The sequence below is a fragment of the Salmo salar genome, chromosome 07 (genome assembly GCF_965601325.2).
Source record: "Salmo salar chromosome 07, fSalSal1, whole genome shotgun sequence".
Lineage (NCBI taxonomy): Eukaryota > Metazoa > Chordata > Actinopteri > Salmoniformes > Salmonidae > Salmo > Salmo salar.
In genome coordinates this window covers 44,711,092-44,725,703 of record NC_138297.1, presented here as the reverse complement: position 1 = coordinate 44,725,703, position 14,612 = coordinate 44,711,092, and the positions used below count along the sequence as shown (strand labels likewise).

Here is a 14,612-nt window from a genome sequence, read left to right as displayed (position 1 = left end):
ATTCTACGTAATGACGTCATCACGCAATGACATCACGACGTCTTTTAGTAACAAATCGACCTGCCTCTAGCAACTTCCCCTGAAAATGATTTGGCAACACTGATCAGACTGCGCTCACCTTACTGCTGTCCTCTACCCACTCAACAACGATGGTATTAATGCTGTTCTAGGTTCTCTTTTGTGTGACTCTCCTCCATGTTCTCAGTTATCAGTACCTGGGACTACATGTCCCCCTTTTCATCAATGCAAGGGCTCGTTTCAGTGATGTATAACAGCGTGTTCAAAAACATCTAACAATCTGTTAAGACCAATAATGGTGTTTGACAATGCGCGCTTTGTACTTGAAGAGCAATCATTGTACAATTTCTCCACCGGGGCCGTCACGTTTTTTTTCGACATGGCATCATGTTATCTGGTTCTAGATATGTCATTAGGGTATTAAAGCCGACATCCTCTACCATTGACCGACAACGGCTGCATATAAACTGCAATCATTTCTGTAATCTGTGCTGTGATTTTCTGACTCTGATTTTCAGATTTTCTGTCCCTTATCGCACTGCTGCCAGCAACGGGTTGGGTCTCACTGTGCCTCCCTTTCAGCACCTGTACTGCCACTGTAGCTCAATTCCACCTCGCAAAAGTTTGCATTTCATCACCTTCTCATTTAACTTCTCAAAGTATTGCCATACAGGGCTTCGCTGCTGTCACTTGGCTTTCTCACTCTTCTATTCCAACTGTTAACGACGATGATGTGAGGAGCGCTTTATATCAGTGGCAAATAATTGAAAGATTCATATCTCTACCTATTTAAAGCATTGTTGTGTTAGGTATTTGTTGTTGTGCCTTTATGATGATTAACGGGACCTATTAGTGGTCGTTTTGGGATAACTGCACTGTAGGTTGTTTTTTTCCCCCCCTAAAAAAATCTAACGTTAATGATCTCAAATTCGTTGAATTTAAAAATATATATATATTTAACCTTTATATAACTAGGCAAGTCAGTTAAGAACAAATTCTTAGTTAAAATGACGGCCTAACCCCGGCCAAACCCGGACGACGCTGGACCAATTGTGTGCCGCCCTATGGGACTCCCAATCACAGCAGTATGCAATTCAGCCTGGATTCGAACCAGGGACTGTAGTGTCGCCTCTTTCACTGAGATGCAGTGCCTTAGACCGCTGCGCCACTCGGGAGCCCACTGTTTAAACGTCATAACCCTACAGAAGACTATGGCTACATCTCAAATGGCACCCTATTCCCTACATAGTGCACTACTTTTGACCAAGGTCCATAGAGCTCTGGTCAAAACTAGTGCACTATATAGGGAGTAAGTGCCATTTGGGATGCAACCTATATCAAATCAGCTGGTATGTATTCTGTATGTAAACATTGTCCCTGGACTTGTCACAAGACGTATCAGCCCAAGCTCTCACTCTTAACCTGATTCTGAATTGTATGTGCAGGAATTACTTTTTGATTGAGCAACAAAGGAGATTTGTTCTCGTTCCCCTTCTCAAGAAAGAAGTTTTAGCATGTCGGCGATGTGGAGGGCAGCTAGTGGGAATCAGCTTTGTATTAGCTATCTGCCTTAGCTTACTTAGCTCACTCTAGATCTTGTTGTTATAGAGTAGGTGGTCCCTGCTACTGTTCGTAATAGCCTAGCTGTTTAGTGCACTTCATGTTCAGTTCAAATGATACAAGGTGTTTTGTCCCTTGATAAGCTTTTCAGTTAATAGTGGTAGAGTATGCCATTCTCGAGTAACGGCACTAGGATTTCATTCTTACATCAATGTGTAGTTGTAATTTAATTGAAATGCTTGCTTGTTGGAGTTTTTAGTTACTGGCTCTTCTAACAGAAGGCTTCTCTGTGTTGGAGAGACTGTCAACAAACCTCATCACAGCGTAGTGGGCTGGCTCATCAGCGGATACTTTTGTATATATAGTGTATGTGGACACCCCTTCAAATTTGTTGATTTGGCTATTTTAGCCACACCTGTTGCTAAAGTGTAGAGCTGCTGCTTTCAAGGAGCGTATAAGAAATTTGCATACCACCCCAACAGATCCACAGATGATGCAATCTCTATTGCACTCCACACTGCCCTTTCACACCTGGACAAAAGGAACACCTATGTGAGAATGCTGTTCATTGGCTACAGCTCAGTGTTCAACACCATAGTGCCCTCAGAGCTCATCACTAAGCTAAGGACCCTGGGACTAAACACCTCCCTCTGCAACTGGATCCTGAACTTACGGACGGGCTGCCCCCAGGTGGTAAGGGTAGGTAACAACACATCCGCCATGCTGATCCTCAACACGGGGGCCCCTCGGGTGCGTGCCCAGTCCCCTCCTGTACTCCCTGTTCACTCATGACTGCACGGCCAGGCACGACTCCAACACCATCATTACATTTGCCGATAACACACCAGTGGTAGGCCTGATCACCGACAACGCCGAGACAGCCTATGGGGAGGAGGTCAGAGACCTGTCCGTGTGGTGCCAGGACAACAACCTCTCCCTCCACGTGATGAATGTGGACTACATGAAAAGGAGGACCAAGCATGCCCCCATTCTCATTGACAGGGCTGTAGTGGAGCAGGTTGAGAGCTTCAAGTTCCTTGGTGTCAACATCACCAACAAACTAACATGGTTCAAGCACACCAAGACATTCGTGACGAGGGCACGACAAAACCTATTCCCCCTCAGGAGACTGAAAAGATTTGGCATGGGTCCTCAGATCCTCAAAAGGTTCTACAGCTGCACCATAGAGAGCATCCTGACTGGTTGCATCACAACCTGGTATGGCAACTGCTCGGCCTCCGACCGCGGGCCACTGCATAGGGTGGTGAGTGCGGCCCAGTACATCACTTGGGCCAAGCTTCCTTCCATCCAGGACCTCTATACCAGGCGGTGTCAGAGCCCTAGAAATTGTCAAAGAATCCAGCCACCCTAGTCATGGACTGTTCTCTCTGCTACCGCACGGCAGGCGGTACCGGAGTGCCAAGTCTAGGTCTGAAAGGTTTCTTGACAGCTTCTACCCTCAAGCCATAAGACTCCTGAACATCTAATCAAAGGGTTACCCAGACCCCTCTTTTACGCTGCTGCTTTCTGTCTATGCATGGTCACTTTGACTCTGCCTACATGTTCATATTGCCTCGACTAACTGGTATTCCTGCACATATTACCTCAATTGTCTCTGTACCGGTACGCCCTGTATATAGCCTCGCTATTGTTATTTTACTGCTGCCGTTTAATTATTTGTTACTTTTATTTTGCCTTTTTTTTTACTTTACACTTATTTTTCTTAACTTCTCAAAGCGTTGTTGGTTAAGGGCTTGTAAGTATGCATTTCACTGTAAGGTCTACACCTGTTGTATTCGGCGCATGTGACAAATAAGATTTGATTTGAGTTCCACAGTCGGCTTTGGACTCTGGAGCAGTGGAAATGCGTTCTCTGGAGTGCTGAATCGCACTTCACCATCTGGCAGTCTGACAGATGAATCTGGGTTTGGTGGATGCAAGGAGAATGCTACATGCCTGAATGCATAGTGCCAACTGTAAAGTTTGTTGGAGGAGGAATAATGGTCTGGGCTGTTTTTCATGGTTCTGGGCAGGCTAGGCCCCTTAGTTCCAGTGAAGGGAAATCTTAACGCTACAGCATACAATGACATTCTAGACAATTCTCTGCTCCCAATTTTGTGGCAACAGTTTGGGAAATGCCCTTTCCTGTTTCAGCATGACAATGCCCCCGTGCACAAAGCGAGGTCCATACAGAAATGGTTTGTTGAGATCGGTGTGGAAGAACTTGACTGGCCTGCACAGTGCGCTGACCTCAACCCCATTGAACACCATTCAGATTAATTGGAACTCCAACTGCGAGCCAGGCCTAATCGCCCAACGTCAGTGCCCGACCTCATTAATGCTCTTGTGGCATGCAATTTCCTGCAGCAATGTTCCAACATCTAGTGGAAAGGGGGGACCAACTCCATATTAATGCCCATGATTTTGGATTGAGATGTTCAACGAGCAGGTGTCCACATACTTTTGGTCATGTAGTGAATCTTACTGCCATGGAAGACGTCACATTAACACGAGGAACAGAAGAGAGGATGGCTTTCTGTAGGAGGACTGTTTATTTATAGATCTGCTAACAAGGACGAAAGCAAGGAAAATTAAGATTGCGTCCGCTTGATGGCAATTAGAAGTGCTTCTTGTTATTGTTTAGAATACTGCCAACCAAAGCCAATCTCTACAGTGATGTAGGTGGATTAGTTAGAGGTTGTTTTGTTGTGTGTGTTTGCTGCAGCCTGGGTTGTGTGCAGTGGAGGCAGTATCTGACGTTTTTAAAGAGCTTTTCTCCTCCGTAGGAAAGGTGTACAATACATGTCATGGGTGAGTCAGAGTGCTATTCTGAATGCTGAGAGAGAGAGCAGGATGCAGAGAGAGCGAGAGAATGCTTTATAGAGAGAGAGAGAAGCATCGGGCGAGAGGGATAGAGAGAGAGTGCAAGGGAAATGAGGAAGGTCTGTCTCTGTGGCCTTTCTGAAAGGTTACCCAGTGGTGCCAGAGAGAGCAGTGTGAATGGCAGGGGGCTGTACGGGGAGCGGATTAGCAATTGTTGACTGACCCTCAGCCTTTATAATAGCAGAATACTGAGACAAGGGTCTGAATATGGACACATTGTTCTCTCCATGCCGGGCCTGTACAGAACCGAACACCGAGACGTATTCACACTTTTCAACAAGGTCACATCAGAAGACCTGTCATTCATCCACTGTGGCTGAAGACATTTAGAAGGGCCCTGGCCTGCGTTACAGCCATTTGACCAAGGCAACGTTTCGCTTGGCATTTAGAGCAGAGGGAATCATACAGACGGGAACAAACATGGTCTGACATTTTAAATATGGTTTGTAATGTTTCTGACATCTTATGGATTAGCTGTCATCATAAGATTGATGGGGCTCCTCCTGCTCCTGGCACCTTGTTGTGTCAGGGTTATGTAGGCCCTATGACAGTGTTGTGTATGCCTTATGTACTGTATGATAAAGGGTTCAGCTAAAGTGTCCTCACACAGGGGCTTGTTAGAGGGGTTGGGTTGAATGTGGAACACACATTTCAGTTGAAGGCATTCAGTTGTACAACTGACTAGGTACACCCCTTCCCCCTTTCCCTTTACCAACAACCCACTGGGGCGCTCATCAGAGAGCAGCACGAGTAAACAGACTCCCGCTGGCAACATGCCCTCTTCTCATCCTCCCTTCCTCCTCCACTCTCCCCCTCATCCTCCCTTCCTCTCATCTTCCACTCACCACCTACTCCCTTTTTTCTGTTTTTGGGTGATTACTTCTCCCACGCTCTTTCTCTGTTTAGTCTGTGTCTCTCCCTCTCTCGGTTTCTATCTCTCTGGTCTGAATATCTTTCTCTTTGTCTCTCTCTCTCTGTTTTCTCTCCCAATCTCCCTCCATCATCGCTGGTGGCCGGCTTTTGAAAAATTCTTTACAGCCAATTAGGGTGATTTGTAGTGTTGTGCTGCGTGTTAGCGGGCGGCAGGGAGGGATGGAGAGGTTGGACGAAGTGCCTGTTGATTTTCATCAGCATTTTCCAATAAACACATTATTTCTCTCGATCCCTCAGAGTCCCTCCTACCAAGCACAATTAGCCTAACACAGAGAAGACTAATCAAAGGCCGTACTGAGACCTGGGTTGACTTCAGCGTGACGGCAAACAACATTCCCATACATCATTTTACTGTGAAAGAAACATTCTGAAACGGGGAGTACCTGTACTTGTATAATAAGAACATAGATTTTCCATTCCAAAACGCGTTTCTACGGTATGCCCTACTGAACACAGGCTGTTTTAGTTTGAAACCATAAGTTATTGGTAGGGCCAGGAGTTTTTCCAGATTCCTGTTGGACAGCCAGTTGACAGGTGGTGTAATCCTCTCCGTATGTTCCTTATTGCCTACCTACCTCGACGGTCAAATAGGGGATACTTATGTGTTCTGTTTCACTGTGGTTCGAGTGTGAGATAAAAATGTTTTTTTTTGTTGTTGTTGCATATCTCAATTCCCCCTGAGACACCCTTGGACAGTGGGGATATTTCACCTAGTCGGTTCGGGGATTCGAACCAGCGACCTTTTCGGTTACTGGCCCAACGCTCTTAACTGCTAGGCTACCTGCCGCCCTTACATACCTACCTAGAGCTGCAACAGACCATAGTCACCGGAGCAGAAACGATGACATTTCAGAAGAAAGCAGCGACGTACTGCTTTGGCATAAAACACTGCTCTCCGATTTATTTCCCTGTCTGTTTACAATTCAGCTCCTGTCCTTGTACTCAACATTGATTACATGTTAAAGAGAATAGATCATCCTCTTTCTGGGGAGTAACAGAAAAGCTATTCAATAGAATTCACTACTTCATACCCTTTTATTGTTTCACCTTGCAATCGTCAGAAAATGAGTAAAACATACAGCCACTGTTGATAATCAGTTATGTGAAGAGGACACAAAGGGACTCTTAAGACTTATGTAATGGCTGTAATTCAAGGTGACCGTCATCTCTGCCTCAGCCAGTAGAAAATACTGGTACTGTAGTACCAGTCAAAAGTTTGGTCACACCTACTCATTCAATGGTTTTCTTTATTTTGACTATTTTCTACATTATAGAATAATAGTGATGACATCAAAACTATGAAATGGCACATATGGAATCATGTAGTAACCACAAAAGTTAAACAAATCAAAATATATTTGAGATTCTTCAAAGTAGCCACCCTTTGCATTGATGACAGCTTTGCACACTCTTGGCATTCTCTCAACCAGCTTCACCTGGAATGCTTTTCCAACAGTCTTGAAGGAGTTCCCACATGCTGAGCTCTTGTTGGCTGCTTTTCCTTCTCTCTGCGGTCCAACTCATCCCAAACCATCTCAATTGTGTTGAGGTCAGGTGATTGTGGAGGCCAGGTCATCTGATGCAGCACTCCTTCTTGGTCAAATAGCCCTTATAGAGCCTGGAGGTGTGTTGGGTCATTGTCCTGTTGAAAAACAAATGATAGTCCCACTAAGCCCAAACCAGATCGGGGCGGCAGGTAGCCTAGTAGTTAGGGTGTTGGGTTAGTAACCAAAAGGTTACTAGATCGAATCCCCGAGCTGACAAGGTAAACATCTGTCGTTCTGCCCCTGAACAAGGCAGTTAACCCACTGTTCCTAGGCCGTCATTGTAAATAAGAATTTGTTCTTAACTGACTTGCCTAGTAAAATAACACAAAAAAAGCCCAAACCAGATGGAATGACGTATCGCTGCAGAATGCTGTGGTAGCCATGCTGGTTAAGTGTGCCTTGAATTCTAAATAAATCACTGACAGTGTTAGTTGGAACCAAACATGCGGAGATCATCCGTTCACCTACTCTGTGTCTCAAAGACACAGCGGTTGGAACCAAAAATCTGACCAAGGGACAGATTTCCACCAGTCTAATGTCCATTGCTCATGTTTCTTGGCCCAAGCAAGTCTCTTCTTCTTATTGGTGTCTTTTAGTAGTGGTTTCTTTGCAGCAATTTGACCATGAAGGTGTGATTCACACAGTCACCTCTGAACAGTTGATGTTGAGGTATGTCTGTTACTTGAACTGTCTGGAGCATTTATTTGGGCTGCAATTTCTGAGGCTGGTAACTCTAATGAACGTATCCTCTGCAGCAGAGGTAACTCTGGGTCTTCCTTTCCTGTGGCGGTCCTCATGAGAGCCAGTTTCATCATAGCGCTTGATGGTTTTTGCGACTGCACTTGAAGAAACTTTCAAAGTTCTTGAAATGTTCTGGATTGACTGACCTTCAAGTCTTAAAGTAATGATGGCCTGTCGTTTCTCTTTGCTTATTTGAGCTGTTCTTGCTATAATATGGAATTGGTCCTTTACCAAATAGGGCTATCTTCTGTATACCACCCCTATGATTGGCTCAAACGCATTAAGAAGGAAAGAAATTCCACAAATTAACTTTTAACAAGGCACACCTGTTAATTGAAATGCATTCCAGGTGACTACCTCATGAAGCTGGTTAAGAGAATGCCAATAGTGTGCAAAGATGTCATCAAGGCAAAGGGTGGCTACTTTGAAGAATCTCAAATATAAAATATATTTGGATTTGTTTAACACTTTTTGGTTACTACATGATTCCATATGTGTTATTTCATAGTGTTGATGTCTTCACTATTATTCTACAATGTAGCAAATATTAAAAATACAGAAGAACGAGTAGGCTTGTCAAAACTTTTGACTGGTACTGTATGTTCAAGTTTTGGCTCAGAGGCTGTGAAGTCTGTTGCTGCTTTGACAAGCCCCAGGTTGTAATTTCATGATATGTTATTACTTTTAGCGTGACTGTGTCTGACAGTGAGTGTATATAAGTTGTCCTCAGAGGCTAGAAAGACATTATTACCTTATGTGTTTAACCAGTGGAAATGAATGTTGCTCTCTGATACTGGAGATCAGTGGAGGATGCAATGGAGGATGCAGTCACTCGAATCTCTGACTGATGATCATTGTCAGCCCCCTACTTTCATGTTGAACCAAAGAGAAAGAGAAAATACATCTTCCCTCTTTCATTGAGTTTTGTTTATCGTTTCCCACATTGCCATCTTGATTTCTTGTTACTCGCAGTGGGAAAAAAGGGCCAAGTGGAACCTCTTCTGAGACCCCCCGGTGGTGTCTCCACAGCCTTGATGTGTACACACACACTCACTTACACACACACGCATGCACTTGGGTAATCTCCAGGAAGTGATGAATAAAAGCAGATCCTGTCATGTAGTGGCTTTGAGTGATTGTGCTTTGTGATTCTATGTGACAGATGGGAGACATGGAGCGCAGTTAATAATAGACAGTACAGGCAACATGTCTCTCTGGCTCAGCTGTGACTGTGTCCTGGATGTCAGGACTGGAACATCTCCAGCAGGGCCACTGTCCAGAGACCAAGCCCAACACTGCTGCCTCACTGGGTAGATTAGCCCAGCAGACCCCCTGGCATGGCCTTAGTAGGATACAGATCCATAGAGAGAGAGGAGCATTTCCATCTGTGACTCCTGCAGGCCTGACTATTCTCTTGCTCCAGTGTTGAGTTAACTGAAGTGTGTTGTATTGCACAAGAGCTACAGCAGGCCCTACAGCAGTGGAGAATGCCAGTTTGTGTATATGTGTGTTGCAATGGTATTTTCGCAAGTGACAGATCAAACCAGGTGTTTCAGCCGCAAGCCTAGCTAACCACAGCCCAGCTGAGACAGTGTGTGTGTGCGCGTGTGTGCGAGCCTGCACTGCTACCTCCCAGAGAGAATCAATTGATAAACATACAGTACACTCTCTCTTTCAGATACCCGTCCATGTCCAGATAAGCCTACAGGGCTGTTATGCGTTGACGGGGGTTGTGCTGTGTGTACAATGACCCTCTCAGTTAATCCATCAGACAACCTTATTTTCTATCTGTACAGTCTGTCCTCCTACCCTCAGTGTGTGCGTGCATGCATGCATCTGTGTGTGTGTGCTCATCTTTGCGTGCGAGCAGAAAAGAGAGCTCTGTTCTCTCTAGTCTTTATCAGCATTAAGCATTCCCCTGCCTCCCCCCTCCACTCTGCGTGAAACGCTGCTTGTGTCTTAGAGGGCCGGCTACAGGGGTCTCTCTCTCTCTCTCTGTCTGTGTCTCTCTGTCTCACTGGCTGTGGTGCTGTAATTGTATTTATAGATAAGTCACCACTTGCTGTGAAACAGCCTGTTAGCTGTGCTCTTGTGATCTAGGGCATATGACTGGAGCAGTTAGGGGCTTCTAGGGAGGGGTAGATAATTTGTATTCTGCAGCAGTGTTGAAGATCCACGGCTGGGCTGGATAGCTGTTTGTCACGCGAGAGAAGAGAGGATAGTGTCAGTGGAAGAACTATGTTAGATGGTGCTGTATAGAAGAGTGTTTGACCCAGGTCAGAAAACAGATGGGCTGCCATGCTGAAGTTTAGCACCACCCAACACTCAAGGTGTGTAGGCATTGTGTCTGCTGTTCGTTGTTATTCAACAGGACATTGTGGAGAGGGACACTAACCCTCATCTTAATGCTCTTCAATTGGCTGGTTGACAATGGGTCATATGGTTACTATTGGCTGGTTGACAATGGGTCATATAGTTACTATTGGCTGGTTGACAATGGGTCATATAGTTACTATTGGCTGGTTGACAATGGGTCATATGGTTAGTATTGGCTGGTTGACAATGGGTCATATGGTTAGTATTGACTGGTTGACAATGGGTCATATGGTTACTATTGGCTGGTTGACAATGAGTCATATGGTTAGTATTGACAGGTTGACAATGAGTCATATGGTTAGTATTGACAGGTTAACAATGGGTCATATGGTTAGTATTGACAGGTTGACAATGGGTCATATGGTTACTATTGGCTGGTTGACAATGAGTCATATGGTTAGTATTGACAGGTTGACAATGAGTCATATGGTTAGTATTGACAGGTTAACAATGGGTCATATGGTTAGTATTGACAGGTTGACAATGGGTCATATGGTTAGTATTGACTGGTTGACAATGAGTCATATGGTTAGTATTGACTGGTTGACAATGAGTCATATGGTTAGTATTGACTGGTTGACAATGAGTCATATGGTTAGTATTGGCTGGTTGACAATGAGTCATATGGTTAGTATTGGCTGGTTGACAATGGGTCATATGGTTACTATTGGCTGGTTGACAATGGGTCATATAGTTACTATTGGCTGGTTGACAATGGGTCATATAGTTACTATTGGCTGGTTGACAATGGGTCATATGGTTAGTATTGGCTGGTTGACAATGGGTCATATGGTTAGTATTGACTGGTTGACAATGGGTCATATGGTTACTATTGGCTGGTTGACAATGAGTCATATGGTTAGTATTGACAGGTTGACAATGGGTCATATGGTTAGTATTGACAGGTTGACAATGAGTCATATGGTTAGTATTGACTGGTTGACAATGAGTCATATGGTTAGTATTGACTGGTTGACAATGAGTCATATGGTTAGTATTGACTGGTTGACAATGAGTCATATGGTTAGTATTGACTGGTTGACAATGAGTCATATGGTTAGTATTGACTGGTTGACAATGAGTCATATGGTTAGTATTGGCTGGTTGACAATGAGTCATATGGTTAGTATTGGCTGGTTGACAATGAGTCATATGGTTAGTATTGGCTGGTTGACAATGAGTCATATGGTTAGTATTGGCTGGTTGACAATGAGTCATATGGTTAGTATTGACTGGTTGACAATGAGTCATATGGTTAGTATTGACTGGTTGACAATGAGTCATATGGTTAGTATTGGCTGGTTGACAATGAGTCATATGGTTAGTATTGGCTGGTTGACAATGAGTCATATGGTTAGTATTGGCTGGTTGACAATGAGTTATATGGTTACTATTGGCTGGTTGACAATGAGTCATATGGTTACTATTGGCTGGTTGACAATGAGTCATATGGTTAGTATTGGCTGGTTGACAATGAGTCATATGGTTAGTATTGGCTGGTTGACAATGAGTCATATGGTTAGTATTGGCTGGTTGACAATGAGTCATATGGTTAGTATTGACTGGTTGACAATGAGTCATATGGTTAGTATTGGCTGGTTGACAATGAGTCATGGTTACTATTGGCTGGTTGACAATGAGTCATATGGTTACTATTGGCTGGTTGACAATGAGTCATATGGTTAGTATTGACAGGTTGACAATGGGTCATATGGTTAGTATTGACTGGTTGACAATGGGTCATATGGTTAGTATTGACTGGTTGACAATGAGTCATATGGTTACTATTGGCTGGTTGACAATGAGTCATATGGTTACTATTGGCTGGTTGACAATGAGTCATATGGTTACTATTGGCTGGTTGACAATGAGTCATATGGTTAGTATTGACTGGTTGACAATGAGTCATATGGTTAGTATTGGCTGGTTGACAATGGGTCATATGGTTAGGATTGGCTGGTTGACAATGAGTCATATGGTTAGTATTGGCTGGTTGACAATGAGTCATATGGTTAGTATTGGCTGGTTGACAATGAGTCATATGGTTAGTATTGGCTGGTTGACAATGAGTCATATGGTTAGTATTGGCTGGTTGACAATGAGTCATATGGTTAGTATTGACTGGTTGACAATGGGTCATATGGTTAGTATTGACTGGTTGACAATGAGTCATATGGTTAGTATTGGCTGGTTGACAATGAGTCATATGGTTAGTATTGGCTGGTTGACAATGAGTCATATGGTTATGGGTCATATGCTTGATGATGGGTCGTATGGTTAGTGTTGTGTGGAGGAAGATGTTTAACAATGCTGTTATTAATTAAGTCTACTCAATGTATGATTTTGGTGGTCTAATGTGCCCTCTCTCTCTCTTCCCCCATCTCTTTATAATTTATCTCCCTGTCTCCCCCCTCTCTTTATCCCTTTCTCTCCCTGTCCCCCCCTTTCTCTCTTCCCCCTCTCTTTATCCTTTCCCCCTCTCTTTATCCTTTCTCTCCCTGTCCCCCTCTCTCCCACCACCTCTCTTTCTCTCTCTCTTCAGTCACAATGAGCGGAAGGTGACCTGTAAGCATCCAGTCTCTGGTCTTCCTTCACAAGACAACTGCATCTTTGTCGTCAACGAACAGTAAGTCTCGTCTCTCCCACACCCTGACCAGTGGAATGACTGGAACATACATACCGGTGGAATGACTGGAACATACATACCGGTGGAATGACTGGAACATACATACCGGTGGAATGACTGGAACATACATACCGGTGGAATGACTGGAACATACATACCGGTGGAATGACTGGAACATACATACCGGTGGAATGACTGGAACATACATACCGGTGGAATGACTGGAACATACATACCGGTGGAATGACTGGAACATACATACCGGTGGAATGACTGGAACATACATACCGGTGGAATGACTGGAACATACATACCGGTGGAATGACATGCACACACATTAACCTATAATGCCGGGTTGGTCTCACCCCTGCATCCTGTGTCCGTTCTTTATGGCACAAGATGTATGTCACAGTGTGAGTTGAAATACAGGGAAGTTTTCAACGAATCACATTCATATGAAACTTATAAAACACACAACGTTGTCCTCCAGTAATGCTTCAGGGCCCACGTTACTGTCAGATCACGCCACAGTATATTACATGTTAAATGATGTACTAAATTGGTTATGTGGTGTTTACGTAAATTAGATGTATTCAGTAGTTGAGCATGTATTCACAATGGCATATATTCACAGTTTGAGCTTTTATGCCTTTGTAAATTGACTGAGACGCTGTGAGAAGAGTGGCTTTTATGGAATATAGAGTGCATTGTACTCCTGGAGGTGTTGAAGAGTCTTGTGACGTCTGATCCAGAGTGCCAGACCTCCGCTTCACACAAAGCACCCTGCGGAAGATGGAGAAACTATGCCTCCGTCTCCCTTCTAAAGAGATGTTATGAAATCACAGGGCAGTGTGAGTTTGGTTTGGGTTTAACTGCTTGTCGTTCAGCGAGACCAGAGACTTTTGAAATGGAAGGCAGCGGTTGCTACTTCACCATTCACCTTCCCTGTCTTTGGCTCAACTTAATCTGAAGGAAAACGTGAGTGTGTTTGGTTCAACTGTGCCGTAGCTACAGCTGCAGAACTCTTGGAGAGGATTTGGGAATCGAAGGCAGCGTTGCTACTTCGCCAATCTTTCCTGCCGAGCTCTGATAAGGGCTCTCAGACAAAACACGTTCCAAAACACCCACGGTAGAGAGAGGATGGAGGGAGGAGAAGCCAGGGAAGAGGAGTGTTGGAGTAGAGAGGTGTGTGTGTGTGTGTGTGTGTGTGTGTGTGTGTGTGTGTACACACATATCTGAGTTCAGGCTCAAAGGCCTGTCAGAGCTGTCCAGACATTCTCAACCTGAACAGACAGTGTTACCCAACGCACACTGCTCTCTCTTCTCCCCCTGCAAGCTGTCCTCCAGCAAAGTCAATACCGGTTGCCTTTTGTAGCTTGCTGTGTGTGTGCGGGCTTGTACATGCGCGTGTGGAGAAGCCAGAGTTGTTTACTTCCAAACAGACAGAGAATGGCGTCTCTCAGGAATGAACAGGAATGAACTGACCTGCAGACAACTACGTCTTAGGTAGCTGCTAGGCAGCTAACCAGAGTCTGCACGATATACAATTTGGTCGTGCTAAAACAAGATGTTGTTCATATATTTTTTCATATTGTCTAAATATTGTTTTTCTAAGACCACCAACCACCACCGTAGTTATAGTGGAGAATGGAGTGTGACGGAGAAAGTGACACGCGCACATGCACACACAGACAGACGTACACACACGCACACACACACAGAGAGACACACACACACACCGAGACACACACACACACACACACACACACACACACACACACACACAGAGAGACACACACGCACAGAGACGCGCGCGCGCACACAGAGAGACACACACACACACACACACACACACACAGAGGGAGAGAGAGACACACACACACACAGAGGGAGAGAGACACACACACACACAGAGGGAGAGAGACACA

General features: G+C 44.5%; 1 protein-coding gene across 13 annotated transcripts in view; it reads left to right on the top strand.

Moving 5' to 3' along the window:
• The window catches only part of LOC106609184 (pleckstrin homology domain-containing family A member 5), a 145,956-nt gene that overhangs the window by 79,869 nt on the left and 51,475 nt on the right, over positions 1-14,612 (top strand). For all 13 annotated transcript variants that reach the window (XR_014392920.1, XM_082977668.1, XM_082977666.1 and 10 more), the window contains exon 4: positions 12,601-12,684. Coding sequence is in view for 12 of the 13 variants with exons in the window: in XM_082977668.1 (XP_082833794.1) it covers positions 12,601-12,684 (84 nt within the window). In the remaining variant the exon portion in view is untranslated. The remainder of the gene's footprint in view (positions 1-12,600; positions 12,685-14,612) is intronic.